This window comes from Lissotriton vulgaris, chromosome 2_1, assembly GCF_964263255.1.
Source record: "Lissotriton vulgaris chromosome 2_1, aLisVul1.2, whole genome shotgun sequence".
NCBI lineage: Eukaryota > Metazoa > Chordata > Amphibia > Caudata > Salamandridae > Lissotriton > Lissotriton vulgaris.
Genome location: NC_141687.1, coordinates 1031641036 through 1031668889, shown reverse-complemented (window position 1 = coordinate 1031668889; position 27854 = coordinate 1031641036). Strand labels below are relative to the sequence as shown.

At 42.7% G+C, this 27854-nt stretch overlaps 1 protein-coding gene across 1 annotated transcript in view; it reads right to left on the bottom strand.

Moving 5' to 3' along the window:
* The window catches only part of CCDC148 (coiled-coil domain containing 148), a 1056272-nt gene that overhangs the window by 467162 nt on the left and 561256 nt on the right, over window positions 1-27854 (bottom strand). Inside the window, exon 9 of the mRNA XM_086956667.1 lies at window positions 6258-6399. Coding sequence (XP_086812793.1) covers window positions 6258-6399 — 142 coding nt within the window. The remainder of the gene's footprint in view (window positions 1-6257; window positions 6400-27854) is intronic.

Below are 27854 nucleotides of genomic sequence, written 5' to 3'. Positions count from 1 at the left end.
TGGGTGAGTGGTTTAAAGTGACCCGAAAAAAACGTGCCTAATAGGTCGTATTCGAGTGAATTTGGGGATTGCACAAACTTTAGAGTGGTTTGGGCTCAGGTATTCCATGTTCAGTTTAAGAGATAAAAGATACGAGACACGAGTGCCTGCTGTGGAGAAAACGGACAGTGTCAGGTAGCCAGTTAAGGTGAATTAAAAGAGAGTGCCTTGGTGAAAACACGGGCCGTAAATTACCTTGGCTCAGATAGTAGCCGAGAATTGAATTAACTGAGTAATGTCAGATTGTTGCTGGGGGATAAAGTGATCCGTGTGTGAAAATTGCCACTGTTTTGCTCGCGGCAGGTATGATGACCAAAATTATGCTGATAAAGTTTCCCGGTACCTGTACGGAAGAAAAAGGGGACTTCAATAAAACCAATGTCGGTGAGTAGACCGACAAAGTAATGTCAAAATCCTAAATTTGGTATCTTACCAGATGTACGTGCGGCAGTGGCCGTGTCAGAGGTTCCAAGTGTGCGATGACGGGAATCTAGCGTGCATACCCAAAGGTGCTCGTTATATCCGGTAAAATGTGTGCGTGGTGTCGGCGGCCATATTGGGTGAGTGTTTTAGGAGTAGTGAAGAGAGACTGAGCCCATAAGGGGTTCATTTAAGGAGACGAAGAGAAATATAGAGATTAGAGATTTAGGAATTTCTGACAATGCAAAGGACATATTGGGGGGGTGGGCATCACATTGTGTCTCAGTGCTATTACTAGAGACCATCATAATGTTTTACCCACATTTCAGGCATGATTGTTGCATCAATGTTGCCATTTGTTGTATCACTAAAATACTCTTCATTGACAGTTTTCCAGAAGTGTTTAGAATCTTTGCACTGAGATGCCAGATGTAATTGGCCCCATGCTTTTTACCTGATCTCCATCTTACGTTTCTCCAGCACGTGCTTGTAGTCTATATGCATCTATCTCACTCCCACCATATCTCGTGGTTTAGTTTTTAACCCCTTCCATGCTCATGACGAGCTCAGCTCGTCATGCAGTACAGTGCTCCTGTGCTCATGACGAGCTGAGCTCGTCACGACCACACCCGTTTTTATTGCTGTCCAGCACAGCAGAGGAATCTCTCAAGCAGCAATGTGGTTAAGGTCTTAATTAATTTATTATGTAATTGGGAACATTCCCTATTGAACCACTTTTTGCTTTTCTGTATTCTATTTAAGTATGGGCGGAAAATCCGTTCCGCTCGCGGATTTTGCGGATTTTCGGGAAATTCGCAATCCGCGAGATTCGCGAATCTCCCGCAAAATCCGCAAATCCGCGAGCAGCGGATTTTGCTCGCACTGCTCGCACTGTTCGCGTGAGTTCGCGCCCCGCGAATAAGTGCAAAATTGCAGAAATACGATCTTAGCAAAACTGAAAGTAACTACTTACCAGGTTCAAAAGTTCAGGCTCATCATTAGTAGCCATTTCCTGTAGTGCTTCCTGAGGGGCCCCTCCAGAGTTCAGTTGCCAGTTGAAACTATTATGTGACCCTGCTCTGAACCTCAGAATAGTTACACATATGCCACAAAGGTCCTGAATTACAGCTAAGGGAGACAAGCAGGAGCCAGGCTGGAAGTTAAAATCCATTAATCAGCCCCTAATTCATTATTGTCAGTTGGGGCAGGGCAGGTGTTGTAACTAATTTTGCAACAATGAAAGCACTTAGCAAGTGCAAAAGATCACTAATCAGGGCGCACTAAGGAAGCAGGTGCCAGCTAAAAAAATATTCTGTGACACATTAATCAGCCCCAAATTAATTCAGGTCACTTGAGGCAGGGAAGGTGTGCTTTGCTTTGCCGAAAATAATGTACACTGGACAACCAGAGGGTGTGGTGATGAAACAGAGGGTGGCATGGGTGGGCCAGAGGGTGGCATGAGTAGTCAGAGAGTGGCAGTGGTGACAGAGAGTGGCAGTGATGAAGAAGAGTGTCCCAAACAGGCTGGACACGTAGAAACAACAAGTTCGCAAAACTTGCGACCCAACAGGTAAGTTCGCAAATTGCGAAATTGTAAAAACCCTCGCGAACTGGCAGAAACACGGGCGAACACAAAAAAAAAAAATCCGCAAATTCGCGGGAATTCGCGGATTTTGCGGATTGCGAATCCGCAAATCCGCAAAATTCGCGAACGCAAGATCCGCTAAATTCGCCCATGCTTAATTCTATTAGGTTGGTTCTTCGTTAGAAGTACCTTTATTGTCTCAGTTATTGCCTCATACGATTTAATCATAACTGAGGCATTTAACTTTTCCTCCAGACAATCCAATACTTGCCCAAGGTTATTCCTTATAAACTCCTCCAGAACGAAGTCTGGATTAATGGTAGGCCACTTCCAAGTTAACCTCTTATTTTTAGTATAGGAAAGGGGGACTGCTTTAGCTGGTGTGGTGAGGGAATCTGATAGGACCAGTTGTTTTAGTGTTAGTGGGTAATGATCACTAAAATTTATTTTAGATATATTAAAAATCACATTTTGAAAGTTAAAATAGCCAGACAGAATAATAAAATCAATTAACGTCCCTTGCCCTCTTCCTACATATGTGACTACATCAGAATTTAAAAGCTCAATAAAATACTAAGTTAAAAAGAGTGAACATTTCAACAGTAAAGAATTCAAAATATTCCCACAAGGATTATGTTCAAAGTGATAACCACCTGCCGTGTCCCTTGCTAAACAGTAACATGCCTCACGTTTAGATAGTATGAACAATTTACAATTAAAATCACCCCCCCCCCCCAAAGTATTACAAAATCCCTTTTTATCTCCTCAATATGCTTCGTTAGTGCAGTTTCTAATTCCTGGACAATGGTAATGTTTGCACTATTAAAATTATTATGATCAAAATTAATGACCACAAGGGTCAGATTTTTCTTAAACAAGATATTAATAATCTGTAAATGCGAGGATTCCAACAGAATTTTCCTAAATCTGCTATTTAATGTAGTGGAAATCAGAGTTAATAGGCCTCCTTTGTCGTGACCACCTACAGACGGTCTGGCAGGAGTGTGCACAGAATAAAAGCCATTTATGTGGGCTATGTTGCGCATCCAAGTTTACTGTAAGCAAACTGTACTAAATTCGCTAACAAACTCTACCCAATGTTTACTGTCTAATTTATTTCACGAACCCACCTGTATTCCAGAAAAGACTGCTGTATGTAATTACCCTGGTATGAGAGGTGTCCTCACTTGCTACACGGCCAATGTCTATGACATCACCTTTTTCTGGCAGCCTATTTATTAATACATTAGAGTCTGGAACACCTACTGATAGTACCTTAGAGCGTGCTGGCAAAGGATCTGACATACCATCACTGAATATATTATCAGGATTAGACCCTGTGAGATATGTCAGATCTAAGATGCCAGCCTGGTTGAGATGACAAACATCATTAGCCATTTTATTGTTAAAAATTGACGGAGAAGTTACTTTTGGGGCATGATGACTACCTCTTTCTCTTTCGACAGGGGAATGCAGTGGGGGTAAATTTGAATTTGCAACACCAGTCTCGATCATCGACTGTTGGTTCGGTCATTCCACTTGATCTAGGGAGGAAAAGTGCAAATTTTGTTTTTTTCAGGGACTTCATAAGGTTTTTGTTATTTTATTTCATAACTATAAAGTCCCTGTAACTTTTCCTTTTTTCACAGAATTTGTATGTTGTTTTAAAATTATATTTCCTAACTATAGTGTCTCTGTAACCTTTGTTTTCTTGGGTGACTTAGAAAGCATTTTGGCAATTCTCATTCCTAACTATGACGTCACTATAATATTTGTTTTTCTAAGTGATTTTCTAAGGTTTATAAGATTTATCTGAGTGAATATGTGAGTGGGTACATCACTGTCTGAGTGGTATATGAGTAAGTACATGAGTCTGTCTGGATATATGTGTGGATGTATGAGTCTCTGAGTGAGTATGTAAGTGGGCGCATGAGTGTCTGAGTGAGTCTCTCAGTGGGTGTATAAGTCTGAGTGGGTATATGAATAGGCACATGAGTTTCTTACTAAGTATATAAGTGGATGCAACAGTGTCTGAGGGGGTAAGTGAGTGGATGTATGAGTGTCTAAGTTGGAATGTGAATGAATGTATGACTGAGTGGGTATGTGAGAGGATATATTAGTTTGTGACTGGGTCTATGAGAGGGTGCATAAGTGTTTGAGTGGGTGTATAACTCTCAGAGTAACTGTCTCAATGGGTGCAGGAGTGCCTGAGTGGATCTGTGACTAGGAGCAGAAGTCTCTGAGAGGATATGTGAGAGAGTGCATGAGTCTCTTAGTGGGTGCACAACTGATTACATGAGATGTTTGTGGGTTAGTGAGCTGGTGCATGAGTCTTTGTGTGGACAAGTCTCTGAGAGGCTCTGACTGGCTGCACATGTCCTTCAGTAGGTCTATAAGTGGGTGCATAAGACTCTGAGTGGTTATTTGAATGGGTGCATGAGTCTTTGAGTGAGTTTGTTAGTGGGTGTATAAGTTTCTGACTGGGTATGTGAGAAGGTCTGTGAGTGTCTGAGATGGTATGTGAATGGGTTTATGAGTGTCTGAGCATATATGTCAATGGGTACATGAGTCTGTGAATGGATCTATGAATGGTTGTATAAGTGTCTGAGTAGGTCTATCTATTGTGGGTGTGTGAGTAGAATCATGTCTGTCAGTAGATCTGTGCCTGAGTGGGTCTGTGACTGGGTGCATGAGTCTCTGAGTGGGTGCATCAATCTCTCAGTAAGTGTGTGAATGTAAGGATATGTCTCTGAATGGATCTGTGTGTGTGTGTGTGTGTGTGTGTGTCTGAGTAGGCCTGTGAGTGGGTGTATGAGTCTCTGAGTGGGTCTGAGACTGGATGTATAAGACTGACTATGTATGTGAGTGGGGGAATGAGCCTGAGTGCATCTGTGAGTGGGTGCATAAGCCTCTGAATGCTTATGTGAGTACACACATGGGTCTCTGAGTGAGTCTGTGAGTGGGTGCATTAGTCTCTGAGTGGATATGTGAGTGGGTGTACGAGGGTCTGAGTGAATATATGAGTAGGTACATTAGTCTGTGACTGTGACTAGCAAGAGTGTATATATAGATTCTTTGCTTTTTATATTTTTACCAATATTCGCCAGTAGGGCACCAGGAAGCGTGTTTGCTGAGTGGTGGAGAAATGGAGCAGGGCCACCGGAAACCTCTCAGCAAACTCACTGAGTGGGACTTACTGGAGGCAGCAGGAGGGGTAGTTGGCCCCCTAGGACCCTCAATAGCCAAAGGATTTCATTCCCCTATTAGTAGTGTGCCAGGAAGCATGTTTGCAGAGTGGTGGAGAAAGGGGGTGTGGCCTCAGACAACCTCTCAGCAGTCCAGCTGTGTGGGACTTACTGGAGGTACCAGGAGGGGTATGTTTTCCCCAAGGACTTCCTTGTCAGCCAACTACCCCTCATGTTACCTCCAGTAAGTCTCACACAACGGGATTGCTAAGAGGTCTTTGGAGACCATGTCCCCTTTTCGACCTCTTGGTGCACTACTGGTGGGAGGATGAAGTTCATTTTACTCCTGAGGGACCTTGGGGGTCACGAAGCCCTCCTGGTCTCCTGTAAGTCCTACACATCAGGATTAATGAGAGCTGGTCGGAGGCCCAGCCCCCTTTCTCCACCATTCTGCAAACAGGACTACCACTTAAAAAAACATAGAAATTCACTGAAAAAGCCAAAGGTTACATGGACGTTATAGTTAGGCACAGGTTTCACTCGTACAAGACCAGTGAAATTCAGCAGTTATAGTTAGCTGAGCTGTTTCTAATTTTGATGCTCCTAAACAACATTTGAAGTTCATCCTTTCGAGTGGCAACTATCAGAAATCTAATTTTCTTGCATATATTTCCCTAAATTGCATCTATGTGGACTAAATCTGCAAGGGTGGAATTATCCACTGCAATTCTATCAGTTTAACGGTGTGGCAAGTAGTATTGGAGACATCCATGGAATTAGACACAACTTTCACATTACTCGAAGCAGCAGTAACTGCAGACTGTTGGTAAATAACCGAACAGTTAAGAGAAATTGAAGAAAGGACAGTGCAAATGTACAAATGTGCTATTACCATTAAAGCAGCCAGTGCGAGTTATTTATTTTCTTACCCTTTAGATTGTGAACTTATTTTCATTGCCTGATATCACTCGTAGAGCATCTTATGAAATTCTACACCTTATAAATTTCTATGGTTGGACCACACTCACCAATTCATATCTGGATTTATGAGGGAGAAGCCTCTGCAGCATATCCAAGTATAGAGTTCTCCGATTCTGTAGTTGACTTGGATATTGATCTAGAACAGTATGGAATATCCAGTGATCCTCATTATGCCACCCGCTGTCATTCCTGCAAGAAAATAGATCTTATAGTTTTGCAAATTTTGAGGAGAGCATTTTACTTTAACAAAACAATGAATAAATGTTAATTAATGGAAACTTAGAAAATAAAAACAGATATGGACATCTGGTGGCATTTAAGCTGGCTAAAAAATAGCTATTAACTTTCAGATTCCTTAAACTGCATGGGAAAACCTGGCACCATCACTAAGTATGCTTGCATATGATTAAAAAGAAAACAGTTTGCATGTTTTTTTTTTTTAATGAATGCAGGTTACCAAACTATTTTGTTTATTGTTAATATATGTTTTTATTTCAATGAAATACATTAACCCATCATTAAAAATATGATCTCAAATCATATTTCAAGTAGACAAAATCAAGACAGCCTACCCTAGAGATCAAGACTACCCTAGCAGTCAACACATACAAAGAATACATTTTTAGTTAGATGGTCATTTAGGAAAACAGGGAGGAATGTTAACTAAGCAGCTTATGAGTTATCATACATCAGTAAAATAACATGAGTCGGGTTAAATATACAGGTCAAGGTAATTACCCAAATCCTATTGTATGGAGTCAGATGTTCCTTCACACCAAAATAACACAGACGATACTGGATCAGCAGGTTTTCCTCATCACATTGCCAGAACTAAGGACCCCTTTGTACCTGCTCATGCCTTTTAAATTTCTGTTAGACCACTTCTGCTAGAATGTTGTTTCAAGTATTCACCACTGGTCGTTAAAAAAATACTTTCTGCCAAATACCCTTAACTCACTCTCATGTCATCAACAAAATCCCTAACACTCCTCACATTCTATTTTTCTAACTTTCTATCTATCGATACGCGCACACATCAATTCGTGGTTTCAATCAATTTGTGATTATTAAATTTCATTCACTCCCAACCGAGTAAGCAGTAGTGAAACAACACTCTAGGAAGAGCAATATTAAAAAATGATCAAAACTAATTGAAGTAACCCCCTGATTAAAGTGGAGACAATATGAAAAAGTGAAAATGTAACTACATGTATGAAATGAAAAAAAACAATGGTGTGTGTGTATCTACATATCTATATCCATATATAGATAGATAGATAGATAGATAGATAGATAGATAGATAGATAGATAGATAGATAGATAGATAGATAGATCGATCGATCGATCGATCGATCGATAGATAGATAGATAGATAGATAGATAGATAGATAGATAGATAGATAGATAGATAGATAGATAGATAGATAGATAGATAGATAGATAGATAGATAATGGCTAACTGATCTGCTATTATTTTGAGTTATACCACAATATCATGTTTATTTTTTTTTATGCACAGTGAGTACATAACAAATTGAGTCTAAACATCAGAAGAAATGTGTCCATTTACAAGGTGGACCGGAAGCACTTTGGTGAATGTCTCTCAAGTGGTTCTTGAGCAGCCCCACATTTCTGTAAACTTAAGGTGTCAAGACCTGCCTGTGAGGGGCCAGCAATTTTTTGCAAGAGGATTAGGAGGGAGGAGCGGCCGCAGTACAAATGGTGTCCTGCTAAACACATTCTAAGGGATGTGTTGTGCTTTAGAAATGCCAATAAGAATGTGAACGCTGTGAGGAGGCCCCGAAATAGTACGATCAGCACCAAAGCCTGTGATGAATGCAGTTAGGCCCCTTCTGCTTGTGGAACTAATGATCCTTCCGCCCGTGGGTGAGTTATGTTCTTATTACAGAGTTTTCTTAAGTTTATCATCAAACTCCAGTGAGCCAAACAACACCATAGATGCTGGCACTTGTAGGCCCGTACTAATAACGAAAGATCCAGAATGCAATTCACGGAATACAAAGTGTAATTATCTAAAATTTCAGAATTAGATAAACGTGCAACTTAAGACATTAAAGTGGTTACAAACTCTGTAGTGCCTCGGAAGGTTTAGTACAGCCAGGACAGAGTCAATAAATGTAAGGACTGCTCTTCAGAAGGGCTTGTAGGGGTGGGGAAGAGTCTGTCATGTGTGCTTCTCACAGGATGGCCACGTTTGGTGAGAGTCGGTCATGTGTCATGCTTGTGCTTTTAGAAGGCTAGGAGGGAAACAACACAGCCAAGTCAATCACATAAAAGGCATGCACCTTTATGCATCTGGTAAACCCGGGAAAGTCAGTCATATGTCAGCAAAAGCTGTTTCTGCACCAGTCCAATTGTTATCCTTGCACTGAGCGTTCAGTGCAAATATGGGTGCAAGATTGACCCTCTCGGGTGCAAGGTTTATTTTTTGTGGACTTAGAAGTGAAGTAGCATAGTCATTAACACCACTGGCCAGAAGAAGCTCCCTGGCCACATATCACAAACCACTGGGCACCTGGTATGGAGATCTTACACCCAGATTCTGTGGGAAGAGCCCTGGACCACTCCAGCTTCAGACCTGAGAAATAGCATGCTATCAGGAGTACCAGCATGAACAGAAAGAAGTCTTCTGTATGTTCATCTAGGGCTACAATGGTACCAGTCGGTCCAGTTCCCTGGATCCCTTTGATGGAGCAGACCTTTTGTTGTGATGTCATTTGCTCCCGAGATAGAGGCCAGCTCTAGCTCGCTGGAGATTACCAGCCACAGTGCACGTGCCCATCATACCTTGAAGAGGTATCTAAACCACGACCAAACGCTTAAGTGTTGATTCGGAGATGGCAACTGCGATCCTACATTTCTGGATGGTCACAGTCTATTTGCTTCAACTTGGAGCTGCAAGTAGGCATGTTCACCTCAGAGGAGAGGAAAGTTGGCAAAGTTGCACATAATGCATTCTCCTAATTTTCCGTTCATACTCTTCATATGCACTATAGCTTTGGTTACTGGGTGGCAGGTTGTTTGACAAATTAATATGTGAATTGGTTACAGATGGAGGGACCAGCCACGTCTTTAATCCTCTTCAGAATTTAAAGTGGACTATAAGCTTCCTTATCAGCTAGGAGCAAGTTCTAAAATGGGGTGGTGTGTGTCAAAAATGTTGCACCGCCCATGTATGATTTGTTTGTATTTTTTCATTAGAAAGGATAAGAGCTGATAAAAACCCACTGGAAAAAGGCTTTTTTTCGGATTTAACCCGAACTGATTTTTGATGCCTAACTGTACCCACATTATTGGAATATCCTTTAGAATCTCAGTACACTGTACTGACAAAGAAAACCTTCTGCAATAGGCAGGGCCAGGGAGCGTGCCATATGCCATTAAGAGAAGGATTCTTACCTTTGTTTACCCTCTGTTGTCCTTTCTGGCACTGCCTTTGTGGGGAATCAATCCAGTCTCTTGGGAGAGTAGGGAACGCATAGACTCCTTCTGGGGTCCACCACCAACACCTCAATGCTTTTCCATAAAGTCCCTAAAAAATACCATAATCCCATCAAAGTTCAGTGAATCCAATAAACTCGCTCCCAACCAAGGAGTTTCACAATCTCTCTGTTCCTTTTTCAAAGATTCCTCTTCGGATTTCTAGGTTGCTTCTTGGACCATTTCCTCTAGGACTAAAAGCTCTCTCACTGCTTGAGCTAAGGAAACAGGGTGGGCGAAGGAAACCACCTATTGGTACAGTGCTTGTTTTAAGATCTGAGATCAAGAGATGAGCTCTGCAGAGGTAAACATAGCAATGGCAGCTCCTCTGCTATGGCGGAGGAGCTTTGCCCCACTGCTTTCTCGCAGTGCGAGAAGCAAAAACATAAAATGGTGATAACTGATTATCATTTTATGTTTCCTTTGCGGGCATGGGCGGGGCTGCTCTGTTAATGGAGCAGGGCAGGGGAGGAGTGACTGCTTGGTCGGCCCACTCGGGCCCCCCAAAACAGTCATGCGCACTTTTCAGTGTTCTCCATTCAGGCTGCATTACAGCCTGCATGGAAAACATGCCCACCCCTCCAGACCCAGTCTGAGCGCCGTGTTACAAGCGAGTGGGTGGGTTGCTCTGTTAATGGAGCAGGGGAGGAGTGGTTTGCCCATCCCTAAGTGCGCAATGACTGTTTGGTCGGCCCTCTCAGGCCGCCCAAACAAGTCATGCACACTTTCAGTGTTCTCCATGCATGGTGAATTGCAGCCTGCATGGAGAACATGCCTACCCCTCACGCCCCTGTCTGAGCGCTGTGTCACGGCGCTCAGACCAATCACAACCCTGCATTTCAGCGTTGCGTTCGGCTTAAGGGTGGAAAACTGGCTGCCTGCTTCCTGTTCCTGTCGGAGGCAGGAGAGCAGAAGCCAGAGAAAACGCGGGACCCGGCCTCAAGATAAGTTCACTCAGACTTAAAGAGCACTGCATAGACCATGTTACTGTATATTGATGAGAGTAGTAAACTCCATGTTGACTAGAAAGTAAATGAAAGCTTTCACTTGTTGCGTTTTAGAGCTGGAAGCACAGTCTCACACTTAGATACCGTTGAAGTACGTCTTGCACTGCACTTGGTTATGGATGGCTCCATTCGCTATCTGTTGTGAGCATTGGTGAGCTGCTGGTCTAACACTGCTGCCAAAATAAATGACTGCAATTAGGAAAAAAGACCCTATGAAAATGATATAATATAATATTATTGACTCTTTGTCTATAGTGCTCAATAGAGGCATTTAAACACTTATAAAACAGCCTTAAGGCTTATCTTGTACGACATTGAAATAAAACAAATTTGGATATGTTGGTTTAAAGGAAGGACTGTTCTAATAGTTAGAATGTGAAACAAATCCCTGGTCATGGCATCTTGTTTCGAATTCGTTCTCATCAAAATAGTTGGGTTCATGAGTTTGTTAAGGATCTAGTCTCTTTCTGTTTTTATTAGTAAATACATTTGAAGTGTCCTTTCCAAATCTATCCTTGTCATCAGAAAAGTAAGCATTGATAAGAGTACTTTACTTGACAAGAAACACTGCATGCCTCAACACAAGAAAAAACTATTGAAGGTCCAATAGAAGATGCATCGGGGAGAGTGGGTATCAACACAGAGAGTGTCGCTACATCTGAATTTGTTTGTTAGAATGTTATTTATAAAATACATGGTCTGTCTATAAAATTCATGGTCTGTGGAGGGTTCTGATGATGTGAGGTGGATGATGAATCCCTGGACATTCTGAGGGCCTGATTCACATTGGCGGATACTCATTGTGAGCCCCACCCACTCGTGACAATCCTACACAGCACAAAGATCTTTCCATTGACACAGAGGCTGTGCTTGTTGTGGGGAGTTAGTTGCGAGCATAACTGCTTACTAGTCAGTGCCGCGTGGCTAACCAAGGTCCTAATTTACAGATTAAATTACTCCATTGGCCACCCGCCAATTTTATAAATGACTGCCAAGCTGGCGGTCAATCATAAAGCACGACAGGAACCGCTATTATGACCGGTCCTGTCAATGCATTTTTCTGTTTGGTACAGTGCACCGTGAGCAGGATAGAGCCCTATACCAAAGTGGTTCCTTTTTTTCACTGTTCAAAAAGGAAATAAAAAATATAATGCTGCCCTCGCCATTGGAGTCCTCTCCCATGACCAGGAGAGCATTTAGCAGTTTTCACCACCCCTTACCGCTAGGGTTTTTCTGGTGGTAATGAGCAGTGAAAACGGACCTTTCATTCAACACATCTAACTTAGGTGGGTGGAATGACACAAATTAATCACAGCAGGGACGAATAGCCTATGCCGTGATTAACCCTAAGGTCCACCTGCATTTTAATTCGGCAGGCAGATTGTATTCTTGGTGGTAAGGATACTCCGATACCACTGCGACAGAGTATCCTTACTGTCAAGAATTAAATCGGCCTTAAAGTTTCTGGTGTACACACCACTGTTAGTAAATCATTGGATGAAGAGTGGCTAGCTGTCTACAATATGTTCCTTCGCTTTCGACCCAGACACATTTTGTGTGCGTACTGCAGAGAACTTGTTTTAATCGGTTCACTCTACAATACTTTTATTTACTATTCACACCACTGATAAAGGAGGGGCAACAGAAGAAGTTAGAGCTATACCCCGGCAGTGCTGTAGCATGCTTGTGTGGGGCTTTGCTTGGCAGAAGGAGTTGGTTCGGGCTCTTGCTTTGCTTTGCACAATGTACTGCATCATGCTTACATCTGTGCAAAGCAGATGTAGAGGAAGGAAAGGTGGGTGTGTGCTTCAGTAAACACACACCTTCTGAATTATAGATCTACAAACAGATACACTTGACACTGTCCCCCGCCAACCCCTAGCTGTAAATGTGGAAGCCTCATGACCAGAGTGCCTGCGATAGCGCAGTGTAAGCTATGCACAAGCAAATGCACACTGGTCACTTGGTCCCGCCAACTGCCTTTCAGTGATTGTTTGTGGTGTCCTAATTAGAACCCTGATTAAGAGAGGGGATGTGTAAAGTTCACCCTTTTCAGCGGCTTCATGAACTGCAGAAGTGGTCAAGGTGAAAAAATTACAGTTGATATTCAGGATATGCGAGCATGGCTCAATTGTTGCTTGCGATCTGTCATTGTTGTATCTGAGCAGTGACTCTGAGTGACAGCAGGGAAAGTCTTGTCAAAATAAAGTGACAAGCAGCTGCAGGCAGTGGCGGATAGCATGTACAGAGGGTGGTGGTGTGGGGGCTCAAAGAAATTAATAAATAAATAAAATAGACTTAGTTTCCTAACTTGCAGAGCGACATCCTCCTCCTTCAGGTGTCTTCTGGAAGCTCAAGTCGCAGAAAACTGCACTACCCAATTCTGATGCTGCTTTCACAGCATGAGAGTAGTGCCGGGATTAGATAGAGCAGGCTCTCTCAGAGCTCCTAAGACCACTGGAGGCCTTCTCTTTCTGTAACCCAGCTGTCCAAGACAGCTAGGTTAGAAAACTTTAAAATGTGCATGTCTGGCTGGCCTTCCAAAGACGGCCGGCCAAAGAGACACGCAAATTTTAAGGCGCATAACTCCAGCAAATATTGTGGGTGCTTAAATGCAAAAACACTGATAGCCACTGAATGTCTGATGTTTGGAAAACCTCCAGTGAAATTCACTGAAATGAACACTGAAAACTATTTACAGATTGTGATTGATGGTGAGAGCCGGTTAGTATATTCTTTAGCTTGTAGTTAGCTCCACAGTATCAGTGTTACAAGGCATAGGTTAGTGATTTGCACAATGGGGCTGTAGCCTCTGCTACATTGTCTCGCAGCACTGACGCATCTGCCATCTTTGGCCACACTGAAAGGTGCAGGATGACCTGCATTGTGGGCTGTGTGGTATGGGCTGAGCCCTACCAATCAGGGCATCATGGGAATCAGAATTCTGGGGGAAGTCTGGTTATGAGCCTGAAGAAGTCAGGCAGGAGCCATGTCAGAGAAGCACGTTATAAACATGGGTGGAACTTAGATCCTTACGCAAAGGTATTTTTCCTATCCAAAAGGTCTGCTATTATATCCTGGTTGTTCCTTTCTGTTTCTTGTGAGTATGAAAGGTCCTGTGTATCTGTAGAAGATGCATTACAAATGCTTCTGGATACTTTAAGTGTGTGTTATGATAGAGCGCAAATGATATTCTGGAAATTGTAGGGGTACATTATATTCACAAATAGTCCGTACCCGAATATATAGTCTTATGTGGGTTAATTTAGATAGTAAATTGTGTTGTAATAATCAATGGTAAATGAAGTGTTAGAATGAGTCATGCCATCCAAGAAAAGTAGAATGGCATTTAGAGGGAATCATGTCATTCTCAATGTTCATTGCAAATGCCTAACAAAGTAGTTCATATGTAATGTAATGCATCAGATATTAACATGCACCATATTAAAGTCTGCACACGTAGAGATGATTGATTGTGCCTTAAAATGTGATGAAATGTAGTGCTTGCAGATGCAACATTTATAAATGTGTGTTTAATTCAATGTCAAATGCCTAGATAGAGAATTTACTTTTTCATGCTATGAAAGGCCTATTCCTATTTCTTATGTTAGCTGGATTGTGTAGGCCTGAAATGCATTTTCCCCTGGTCAGGCTCTCATTTGGAGGCAGTCAGCGAAATTCATGTGTGTGCAAGGTTGTTCTGTTCTCATGTTTCTGTTGCAGGTGAAAGGAAACCGTCCTTGTTACTTGGTTATTTTAGGATTTAGGCATGGAGGAGACCTGTTACAAAGTATTTAGTAATGTCGATAATTAGGAGCCGATATTCTTTCTCGCTGCAGAAGCCTGAGACCCAAGGACACATCAACCGTTGCTGGACCGAGTACAAGTTTTGGTGGAAAATTACCTACAAGAGGTGCCTGGCCAGAGGAGGTGTTTTGTGGCCGTGCTCTATTGATTGTGCATTTCCTATTAGGGACAGTGCCCCGAGGGATGAGAAGTCAGAGAGCAGTTAGAGGGAGCAGAGATCAGTTAGGAGAGCAGAGAGCAGTTAGAGGGGCAGATGGAATGGATCGACTCTTAGAAGGAGAACAAATTCTGTAGTTTTGGCTACTGACCCTTACAATGTGAGGGTTCTTCTTAGGAAGTCTTCATGAGCTGACACCTTTTCTTGATCTTGCCTGGCAAATACTAAGTAGGGATGCCTCTTTAGGGATAGTGTAGGGTTAGATTAACGGATTACCGTATTTCTCTAACAGCCACTAATGAAGACTAACATCAATGTTGGGGCAGTTATTGCCTGTTTAGTATTTTTGAGTTGCTCATTCTTTTTATGCTGCACAGGATTAGACTGATTCATAGGATGGGCTTCGTATTAGTGCCTCTGTATTTTTTCAACCTCATCATGAGGTGCTTGTATGTTCAGTTATTTTTGGCTTTGTAATTAAACCCTTAGATTGGAATTCGGAGTCAGTGATCCTTTCTGAGTTTTACTTAATTGGTCCATGTTAGTTAGTCATGAATGCATTGTTTCTCCCCTTTACACTTCTCAGCAGGTAATAAAGGTCCAGTTGACCGAGGATTCTTAGTAAACTTTTATAGTGGAATCCGGCGTTATCAGTTGCCACATTGCTCTATTTCTGTCCCTTTGATTTCTGCCACTTTTAATGTGCTTTTCCATAATTCTCTTAATGAAGTATGGTCCAATCTCTGTTTTTGGCAACTCCCAATGGGCGATTGTCCCATGTACAACAGTCACGTATTTACCACCTTCAAGGTGTTGTATTCACTCCACTCTTATCCTTTGCTATTCCTTATGAGGCTATTATGTCTGTTGTTCCCCTCTTTCGAGCTGATTTCATTTACAGGGCACTGCAGCTTTGTGTTATTCTAACAATATCTCGCAAAGTGGATGAGAAAGGAGTTTCTCTTTCTCAACATTATCAGCCAGCTAACCCCTTTTATCCTTGTAGCTCCCCTCCCTCATGACCGTCCTTCTCGTAGTGTGTCCTGCCCACCTTCACTGATAAACTGATTTGGGCAATGGTATGTTATCAGTGGGCTGCCCGTACTACCTCAACATCTAGCAAAGTGTTGAAGCTGTACCTGATTTTATTCTCTCTGTTTTGCTCCGGTGCTCGTTGGTACATGGGCTTCTTCGGTGATCCCTGCAAGTAACTGGACTTCTCCAGGTAAAGGAGCCTCTACTTGTTTGATAGATCTCAAAGAAAACTCTCACAGTCGTACAAAAATGTTGGAATGTTTTGCCACAGTGCAGATGTGGATGACTGATACGCCTAAATGCAGTTAAACAGGGGTCAAATTCAATGGTTGACTCTTTCAAATGGGTAGAACTCTTATGCCAGACATCTCTTGGAGCTCACCTTCAATTGAGTGTCACAAGAATATCACAGTGTGAATATCATATGACATAAATATTGTTTACCAAATATTGCCTCATTTGATATAGTATTAGAAAATGCACAAGTACTGGATAATAATTTTGTTAATGATATATAGAACACAATATATTTGAGGGGAACATTCAGGTGTCATTGTCGGGCATTAAGGCACTGATGCAATTTTGACGATCCCTGCCACTGGCACCTACAGGTAAAACAGCGCTAGGAAAAATGATCCTCCTACCCGCATGCTTTATTACATCTTGCTTTTTCTTTAGTGAGCTCGACTCAATGCTGGGCAATCTTGTCTGGGGCATGGGTCGATGACGAGTGGCACTTAGTAAACTGCAGCTCCCTATGGACTGTGGTGGTAGGGGCACCCTATCATTCAAAGTGTATTATTTGAGCTACAATGGTTGTCGTGCTGGACAGCCCGGAGGCACGTCACAGAGACCTGTGGCACGGGCGGTACCCTACCCTCTCCGGCGATTCACCGCCTCCTTCTTCCAAAAATAGTATTCCCCATCACCACCCTTACAGGTCGAGGTGGCACAGGCTTACATGACTAGAATACATCGTATGTCCCTGACAACACCAGTATACGCTCCTGCATTGCCCCTAGTTTTACTCCTCAAATTTGCGCTGACTTTCACCCGACATGACTTAGCCCCCTGGACAGAGCACTCAGTCCTCACATCTAAGGACCTGTTTCTTGATGGCTGGCTCCTCATATTCGACCAGTTATTAGTAACTATGGCCTGCCCCAGGGCAATACCTCATCGACCGGCAACTCTCTCACATATGCCGTACCTTATAGAAACCAACAGAATCAGAACGGTTAACAAACCCTGTGCTGCAAGTAATCCTTGTGATGGGTCCTGGCCGTCACCTTAGCACGTGGCTGTATAAAGCTATCCGAGAGCTGAAGGTACACCCCTTAGATAACCTAAAGCACAAATGGGAGAAGGAGTTTGGGTGAGCACTGCAGGATAAGGAGTGGGAGACTGCCTTTGCGTTTCCACAAAGAGTATCCCTTAACTGCAACTCTTCATGCTACACAGCGCCTACTTCATCAGCCCAAATTAATCACTTTTTCCCGCAAGCAAATGTCCATTGCCCGCACTGTCAGGCTCCAGGAGCAGACCTAGACCACATGATATAGCCCTGCCCAGTTCAACGCCACTTCTGCAAAAAAGTACACGACACATAACAACAAGTGACGGAGCTCACTGATATCCACACATGGGAGGCGTGTTCACTTGGCATCTTCAGGTGGCACAAATCCCATAAGGTGCGCACTCACTTCGCTTCCCTGATGCTTCCTCTCGCCATGTGCGTACTCTAACCCTGCACTGGACCCCTGGCATGGCGCAGTGAACAAGTGGGGTGCGGCGGAAGAAGATGCCCTTCGCTACTAGGAGGTCCGGGGTCTCCGCAAACAACCCATCTTCACTCACCGGGCCACTCTTCTCTCAGAGTTTTTGTTTGACACTAGAAATGATAGCCTGCCCCATAGTGGCTGCCGCACATCAAGCGTGCCAGGCAGCACCTGCTGTTCCCCATTTCCTCTTTGCTCATCTACAACATATTATACCACCCCATTCATACTGTCTAGGCCAGCCCTCACGCCCAAAGCCGTTTCTTTGCAAGACACCGCCACACCCCTATCTTTTTCCCTTCCCCTCACTTTCTGAGATTATATATCCTCCCTCTTGTTGTGTACATTTGACAATCTCTCCAGCAAGTACGCAAACATGAGTAATGAACTGTATGATCCTTGCTGTACTCACCGGACGAATCTCTTAGCTTTATTCCTTCAGGCATATGAACTAAGCTCTCACTGAATTCAATTGTCGACTTTACCTGTACTTTATGGTTTTGTTTGTTTAAAAACCCAATAAAGATTTTTTTTTAATGATATATAGAACACAATATTAATATCAACCAATATTTTTAACTATGATATTCTGACATGTTACCCTTTTAGTGGCATCTTGCCTCCTTTTGAGCCACAAGTAAAAAGGTTGATCAAAGCTGCACACACTCTCTAAAATCTGTCCGTGAAATTGAGTTCTTATTCAAGCGGATGCATGTTATCATGCAACATATATGATAGTCCCAGGGATAAGCTGCAATTCATTAAAAGTTGGGCTGTTAGAATTATTTTGGGCTTTAAGAAATTCAATCAAATGATAAAATAGCAAAAGGAATTTTGTTACCTTTGTGTTGAGAATTTGATGGAATTCCTGGTACTTTTACCAAGGCAGAAGTTGATAAAAGCTTCATTCACAGGTAATACATTGGGAAAGAGTTCCTTTTAGGCTTCCTCCAGACAGCTGCAGTCTAACAATGACATTAGGTTTATTTTCACTAAATATTCAGGGTCCAGCTCATGGGAAAAACCATAGTATCATATTCTGGGACTGGTCTTCCAAAGTAATTGCTGGACATGTTGTTTGTTTCAGGGTTCAAAATAATCATTGATGAACTAATAACTTCTAAATGTATATTGATAGCATTGAGGAAGTGGGCAGCGTGGTTGACGGATTTTCTGATTTGGTTATGGGATTTTGTAACTTTGCACTTTTAGTTCTTTTAATTGTAATTGTTTAGGCATGTTATTACGCTTTTGTACTTACTGTTTATTTCCTATTTGTGCTGCTTCATGGGTGCATTGAACGTTTCTCTGGTTGCTATGTTGTGGTGGCTATTATCTGACTTGTAGCAGTCCTGTGCTCTTTCAGACAAATGGTGTTGGTAGTCAAGGCAGATCCTTTTGGTGTTGTTTGACATCTACTTATGTAGCTGTGTCCTCTTGAGAATACGTACTTAAGAAGATATGGGTTACAGGTTGTTCTTGCATGTCGTAAGAAGGAACATGGCAGCAAACTCTAACAGGTTTGTTGTTATAGTACAGGATCACACTTATGCAGTTTTCACATATGCTGATAGCACAATGTCTTGGGAATGGGAGTTGACTCACTATCATCAGTATTTGACCTCTGGGGAGTTTGAGTGCCTCAGTAACAGACAGGCCCTAAAAGCATTCCTTAACCCCTTCACTGCGGCGGCTATTCCGCCGCAGTGCTAAGGGGGCGGGGCGGCCGCATGCTGGTGACGAAACCGCTCCGTCATCAGCCACGGTTGGGCTGTGCTCATGACGGAGCGGTTCCGTCATGGCCCCGCCTGCTCAATAGAACGCGCCGCGCAGGCGCGGCGGCCGGCCATGACGGAACCGCTCCGTCATCAGCACAGTGCCACCGCAGCGGAGCGGTTCCATCATCAGCATAGAAAGGGTTAATACCTGGCCATTTTGTACACAGTGGAGACAGGGTTTGAATTTTTAAAAAACAGTGACCAATTTGAATTTCCAGGATTTTGTGAGAGCGCCATTTTTTAGTGCTCCTGGAATTATTCAATGTGATGTTGATAAAGTTGTAACATTTTGAAATAGTTGTTGTCGGAACGGTCTATGTCACCATGTCTGGGACTGCTTTTAAATAAAGCATTTTTTTTTAATGCAGCCTGTTTTTCTTAAAGGGAAACGGGATGCATTAATAAAAATTAAATGAAACTTTTCACTTTAATTTTTAAGGGCAGGCAGGGGTCTGGGGACCCCTTCCCATTTGCGAGTAGTTTACCACCCTTCTGTGAAGGGTGGTAAACTGCAACTGTTTTCGACCGCAATTGCAGTTGCAAAACAGTCATACATACCTTCAGAAGTCGCTATTAGGAAGGGACGCCTTTGGATTGCCCCTTCCTAATAGCGAGTCGCTAATCCTATTTTGCGAATCGCAAATTGATTTGCGACTCGCGAAATAGCATTAGTACATGGGCCACATGTTTTTTGCGGTCGCAAACGAGTCTAAAACCCATTTGCACCCGCAAAAAATGTTAGTACATCTGGCCCTTAAATTGTCTGCAATCCTTGCCTACTAAAGGGATGGTGGTGGCAATACCCAAAAACTGGCACACCACAAAATTGACCACGGGTAGCAAACATAGGTCTATGCGGCCAATGTCCCTACTAATGTCTGCAGCCGCCACTCATGCTACGTTGCATATAGTTACTGACTGATTAGGGCAGTCAGTAACCTTTCAGTCCTTTATGACTGCAAAAAATATAACAAGACATTGTTGTATAACCTTTCCAGCTTCAAAGAAGCGGATTTAGCACCATTTTTACCATGGTACTAGCAAAGATTTACAATTTTCACAATGCGAGTTGCAAGGACATTTGTGACCCGCAAATGGCTCTCTGCATACATTGCAAAACGACAATCTTGCGGTGAAAATGCCAGGCAATCTGCAAAAGGCCTTTGCATGCATTGTGCCTAAATGCTGATTCTGTGTAACAAAAAACAGGTCGTTTATTATAATACTTTGAGAAACTGTGTTCAACGTTGAACGTGGACTACAGGGGTCAGGGAATGCTGTTTCCTAAACAAAGAGCGGCTTATTACATTCTGTGAGGGAAAGTGCTTTATAAATTAAAAGTTTTTGCCTTTGCGCTTATCACTGAATATATGTGACAATTAGAATATATTCCTTATGAGCTGTGATAAATCCAAGATTACATGTCTTTCTATTTTGCCCTCTCTGTGGTTGTAGGACCGCACATGACTACCTCTCCTTGAGATAACAATTCATATAATGGAGCCTGTCTATCATATTTTCAGCACTGCGAAAAGGAATTAATCTGCAGTGTACATTTACTGATCATAATACATAATCATTTCTGTTGTTCGGTGGAATTGTTTTCAGGTTAATAGGCTGCTGTAAATTTCTGCAGCACTCTTGATGCATTGTAAAATAGAATTATTTATCTTCAAACTTTATGGGAAAAAACTCCAGCTGATAATTTGTAGCCTAGCAGGACAGCAAAAGTGCTTTTCTGTCTTTCTTATTTACATGATAATACTGAAATTGCCACAGGAGTTAGGAGGAGACTGATACCAAAGGCAATTAAGGTGAAAAAGACAGCAATGCGCAGGTACACACAGATACCATGTAGGTATGCAAGATAAATGGAAACATCACACACAGAAAAAGTGGCTGTATACACACAAAAAACAACAGATGACGGGCACATAAACTCATGTGCAATTTTACTACTATGAAAACTCTGTGATGGATCTTCCCCGACCTAGGATTTCTAGACAAGGTCCAAGTCACCATCTCTCTTGTGCGGTCTAAACTTGTTTACGCCAATGGCTTCACCCAGGGATCATCTTTAGCAACTATGAAAAGACTACACTGAATTCAGAACTCTGCTGCCAGACTACTCATGCATGTAAAGCCACAAGTCCTCATCTCCCCTGCCTACACATGTATACATTTATGCAAACACGATCCCCGATAGTACAGCACCTCGAGGCACCAACCAGGAAACGGACCACAACAGCAAGTATACATTTATATGTAGTTATGTATCTATATATTTATTATTAGTTCACTCCTACTGTTGGGAAAAAAAAACTTCAACTCTCTCCAATTCACTTCTCTGTCTCATTCTATAGCTCTTTCAATATATCCTCTATCACCACTCTCCCAACCCTAATTTTACCACAATGATTTCCCTAATAACACTTTCTAGACTCTCCCTACTGTATTCCTGCTGTGACTCACTACAAACCTCATTATACTACGATGATCTCCCTGATAACCCTTTCTATACTCTTCCCTACTCTATCCCTCCTTTGATTCATCCCAAACTTCATTTTACTATTGATCAAATAACACTTTCTAGACTGCTCCCTCCTCTATGCCTGCTTTATTCTATTCAATCCAACCAACATGTCCACCGCTCAAATTAACAATATTTATTTCCGTTTACTAATCCACCACTAATCCACTTTGGGTTCCAGAGTAGCGTGCTACTTACCGAAAAGTATTTCAACGTCTCATCAGGTGTAGCAAGCGATATATAAATGCAATTTCTTTTTTTTTTTTTGTCTTTATTTGAACAAGAATAAAATACATATATCGATGATAAACCGTCAAGACAACTGAATCATTTAAATATACAACACAGATAAAAAAGAAAAAAAGAGGAATAGATGAAGAGTAATCGCAAAATTTGTAAATACAACAATAAGGAATATAGAAGTAATACATTTTAACAAAACTGAAAGAAAATCAATTTGTATGTTTGTATACATAAGGGAATATAAATAAATAAAGATAACATTCAAATCATTATCATTTCTATGGGTCAATTTGTTGTTATACCATCTAGTAATAGGAGCCCAGATCTGAGTCCCAAATGTCCTAGAATTCCTTCCTCTAGTTTTATAGATGGCTAACTCATACTTATAAATTCCCAAAAACCGAGATAACCACATTTGGAAAGTAGGGGCTTCTGAGTCTTTCCAGCGGGCAGCCAGAATAATTCGGAGCACTGCCATACCCAAAAATACTGACGATAATTCTTCCCTATTATACCCCATGGATTCATCATGACCCAAAACATAAATCGTCATTGAGGTTCTTAATTCATGTCCAAAAATTTGGGTCCAGAATTCTGAGATCATTATTTTAATTAAGTCTAACTTGGGGCATTCGGCAAACATATGTATAAATACAATTTCAATTAGAATTAAAAAAAAAAACATTTTCATCATCTGGTAACGCATGAAGACTGCTATGTTAGAGGATGGCAAGAGCTTTGGTACAAGAAAAGAGGCCCATGGCCTTTCAGACAACAGGCCGATATGCTCAGATATAAAGGAAAATAAAATCACAATTAAACATACAAACCATCAATCTCTTTACACACAGACAAGCTGAAACACAGCTACACTTGGACAAATACCAAAAATTACAGTATGTTCTAATCTGAACACATAACCAAGCTGAAATAGATGCTGGCATACTCTTTGACACATACACTCACATGGCTTGCATATGGATGTTTGTAAATACCTCCACTGAATGTGGGTATTAAACCCAAGGAAATTTTGCACAGGAGGGGTGAGCCACTCAAACCAAGTACATCCATCACCCACAGGATCTAATTACAGGAATGTGTCATCAAATATTATGAGGCACCATATGGCGTGTTGTAGTGGTTCTTAACCTGTGTTCTGGGGACCTTTGGTGGTCCCGATGCCTACGCAGGGATCTGCAACTGGTTACAAAATTATAGAATATTAATAGATTAATAAAGTGAATACAAACAAAGAAGTAAAACTGGAAATTGTAAAACGTTCTGTAAATGTGAAGGAATTTTTCAATTGGAGGCTACAAATTAAGTTGGCGCATATTAATTTGTGGAAGCAGTGCAAGCGCATCAAACAGAAAGTAGTATGCATGATGGGTGGCCTCCAACCTTCCTATTAAAACATTTTTTAACCTTTTTTTTTAGATTTATTTATAGCATTTTTTTATATTTGTTTATGAATGAAATCAAATATTCCCTCATTTGTGCATTTGTTTGAAGAAGGTTTCTTTCCATATTTTTAGGTCGAGCCTATTACATTCAGCAAGGAATGATTAGCGAGAATTATAGGGTTGCATCAGTAAAGCTAAACCAGCCGGCGGATTTCCACAAGTGCAAGTGGTCTCGTGAACGCGCTCTCATACGCCTGCTGGTTTAGCTTTCCTGATGCTCTCCACATCAAAGCAATCAGCCTCCCTCCCACAGGCTTCCCCATCGTGCGCAGTGCGCGCTGGCCTCACTTCTCCTCCCCCATAATTGCTCTCACTTTCACGGCCGCCAGGCCGTGAGCTACATCAAAGGGTTCTGCTGCCCCGCCCCCTGCTTCACGGCCGCTTCTCATTTCTGCCCGTCATCGCATCATCAGCCTCCCTCCCACAGGCTGCACATGACTCAAAAGATCCTACCCACTTGCACTGTACAAATGTTTCATTTTTCTCACGTGATTACACATACCTGTCCGTCGTGTCTTATCTCTGTTTGCAAATGTAATGTTCCCGAAATTCCTTTGTATCATAAAGTAATGCTTCAAGAATCCTTCGCACCAGTTTGCAGACACGTAGTTTTAAGAATATAGTGTATCCATGGTCCAACCTGTTATATTTACATTTATGGGAAAAGAGGTAGGGGTGGGTAGTGTAGCCCATGGTGGGCTACTGGGTGTTTTCAAATAAGTTGCATTTTGAGTTGAGCGAGCCTAAAAAGAACAACAACGTTATTGTACGAGTGCAGGCTGGTATCTGCTGTCTTCACCTCCATAGTTGTGTTCTAATAAAGCTCCTGGTTTTATGGGTTTTTTCACAATTCCGTCTCTATTTAGTCATATTTATTTTTGGGCATTCTTATTGGTATTTTTTTCACAAAGTGATGCTGTCATGATTGCAATTGCGTTTAGAGACACGGATAACACACCGTCTTCTGTGTTTTGGTCCTGGTCTGTTACACACATGTTCAATGCTTGTGTGTCGCCTTACCACTGCCTTGGGATCAGACACTTGCTATAGTGTCTGCCCTTTCCCCTGGAATTGTTTTTGCAAAGCGTGAAAGTCGAAAATCTGAATCGAGTCGGGCATTGTAGGATCGAGAAATATGCAAAGAAAGACACACACATACATAAAGCCAAGACGCAAACACATAGACACGAACAGACAGACTCCCCGAAGTGACAAGCGCAGACAAACACACAGGCACGCACAGACAAACTCCCCGAAGTGAGAAGCACAGACAAATCCACAGCCAGTGATTTTGGTCATTTCCAGTTTGGGGCTAATTTATTTTGAGAGGCTTCTGGCATCTTCGTGCGCTTCCTTTTATTTCTTAAACACGGGACCTGCTTCGCCTCTTGCTGAGATGAATGGACTTCCGTTCTCACTAAAACCTCTCTGTCATGCATCTGTGCATGCTCCGTAAATCCAAAGGCATCTTCTCAGCAGATGGAGGACCCGTGTCCCCTCTGTCTAGAACATGCAGCCTCCTGTCATTACCTCTCAGCCAGCCGCTTTCGTAAGGAATGTTTTCAGCATTATAGTACGTGCTCCATCTATCGACTGCCTTTCTTCAACGGCTTCTAAAGTTCAACATTGTAACACGCTGGTTGCCTCTCAACACTTTCTGAGCTTTCGTCATCTTTATCCTGGCAGGTACATATGAGAGGTGCACATTATTTTATTGGTTAGTGGGTGTATTTAAAATTTACTGTAGGTCATTTACTGAATCAAAAAGGAAAAAATAAATTAACAGGAAACTTAAGAAATCCAGATATTATAATCTATACATCTTTGATTTTGACTGCTCGCCAGTATTGTGAATTTAGCCTTAGCAGGCACAACAAGGAGGACACTGATAAAAGTGTCTCTCCCCGGTACCAAGCTTAATGTTGGCGCTTTCATTTTTAAAACACGGGCGCCTATGTTTCGTTTCCCTCGTTTTTTGTGCCTTTCTGCCCCTATTAGACTCGTTTTTTGTGCCTTTCTGCCCCTGTTAGACTCGTTTTTTGTGCCCTTCTGCCCCTGTTAGACTCGTTTTTTGTGCCCTTCTGCCCTCTGTTAGACTCGTTTTTTTCCCCTTGCAACCCCAGCATCACTCAGCGCAACCCCAGCATCACTCAGCGCAACCCCAGCATCACTCAGCGCAACCCCTGCATCACTCAGCGCAACCCCTGCATCACTCAGCGCAACCCCTGCATCACTCAGCGCAACCCCTGCATCACTCAGCGCAACCCCTGCATCACTCAGCGCAACCCCTGCATCACTCAGCGCAACCCCTGCATCACTCATCGCAACCCCTGCATCCCTCAGCACAACCCCAGCATCACTCAGCGCAACCCCAGCATCACTCAGCGCAACCCTAGCATCACTCAGCGCAACCCCAGCATCACTCAGTGCAACCCCAGCATCACTCAGCGCAACCCCAGCATCACTCAGCACCACCACAGCATCACTCAGCGCAACCCCTGCATCACTCAGCGCAACCCCTGCATCACTCAGTGCAACCCCTGCATCACTCAGCGCAACCCCTGCATCACTCAGCGCAACCCCTGCATCACTCAGCGCAACCCCTGCATTACTCAGCGCAACCCCTGCATCACTCCGCGCCATCACAGCACCACCCAGCACCACCAGAGCATCACTCAGCGCCACAGCATCACTCAGCGCCACCACAGCATCACTCAGCACCACCACAGCACCACTCAGCACCACTACAGCACCACTCAGCGCCACCCCAGCATCACGCAGCGCCACCCCAGCATCACTCAGCACCACTACAGCACCACTCAGCACCACCACATCATCACTCAGCGCTACACAAGCATCACTCAGCACCACCACATTATCACTCAGCACCACCACATTAACACTCAGAACCACCACAGCACCACAACAGCATCACTCAGGGCCTCCACAGCATCACTCAGGGCCTCCACAGCATCACTCAGGGCCTCCACAGCTTCACTCACGGCCTCCACAGCATCACTCACGGCCTCCACAGCATCACTCAGGGCTACCACAGCATCACTCAGGGGCACCACAGCATCACTCAGGGGCACCACAACATCACTATGCGCTACCACAGCATCACTGAACGCCACTGCATCACTCGGCGCCACCACAACATCACTCCACGCCATCACAGCATCAATCTGTGCAACTATTCAACAACAACTGGTTCAAATATGTTCTCTCAATGTTTCAAGCTTTAGTACAAATGTCACAAAAAGATGTTAATATTTCACTTCTGTTCTTGGATTTTCGTCACAATAAAATACACTGAACATAACTTTTGTGAAGATTATTTACAAATGTTTAAGCTATTGCCATTATTAATTACAATCACTTTTATTTAAGTATTAATTATTTAAAAAAATTAAAAGCCATTGTTATTTGTAATATCAATACATCTAAGTCACGTAAATACAAAACAAGTTGCATTACAAATTCTATAGGTGTCACATTTGCGAAAGTTATAACTATTGGCATTGTAAATGACAAAGCTATTAATTTAGCTATTTTCAAAACCAACACATAAATAAAAAAATTGTCATTTACAAGACCAATAGCTCAAACTTTCATAATACGAGAACTATTGCATTGCAAATGCTTGTTGAATATTGTTTTCCGGGTCAAATTATCGTAATAATTTAGGCAAGGATTCCTGGAACCCAAATATGATTCAATAGAGGTCCCCAGATTCCAATAATATTAAGTAGGGATCCACTGAAGTCAAAAGGTTATGAATCACTATCATAGTGCATTCTTGCAGCGAGTCTCAATAAGCTTGCGGCAGAAGCAGACTTTCTTCCTGGCACACTGCCAAGAAGAATGCAGTGGCGTGTGTTAAGCAAGACTGTGCCTTGAGGTACGCCACAACCTTTCCTTGCTCAGGGTGTGCTGAGCTGAACAGAATGCACTGCAAAGTCCCCCTGTGGGACCAAACTGTTAGTAAGCGTGGAAGGGGAGCTAGATAAAAATTGAGGAGACAAGTACGGAGCCTCCAAGGGGCAAGGCTGTTCAGCTGGTTCCATGAGAACACCAGGGAAAATCAGTGAGGCAAATGGGAACACCAGGAGAGGGTGTTCATTAGACCTCCAATGAGTTTTGATCTGTGGACAGAAAGAAAAGGGGGAACCAATGGAAAGGGGAGATGCAAGAACACCAAGGCATGGTTAAGTTGTAATAAATGGAAGGAGAAAGGAACACCAAGTCTGTCCTTCAGCTGAGGCATTGGGCCCTGGCTATCCGGTCAGCCTACAGCAGTACTGGTTTGGCAACTGTAGTGTGTCTTGGCACCCATACAGATCT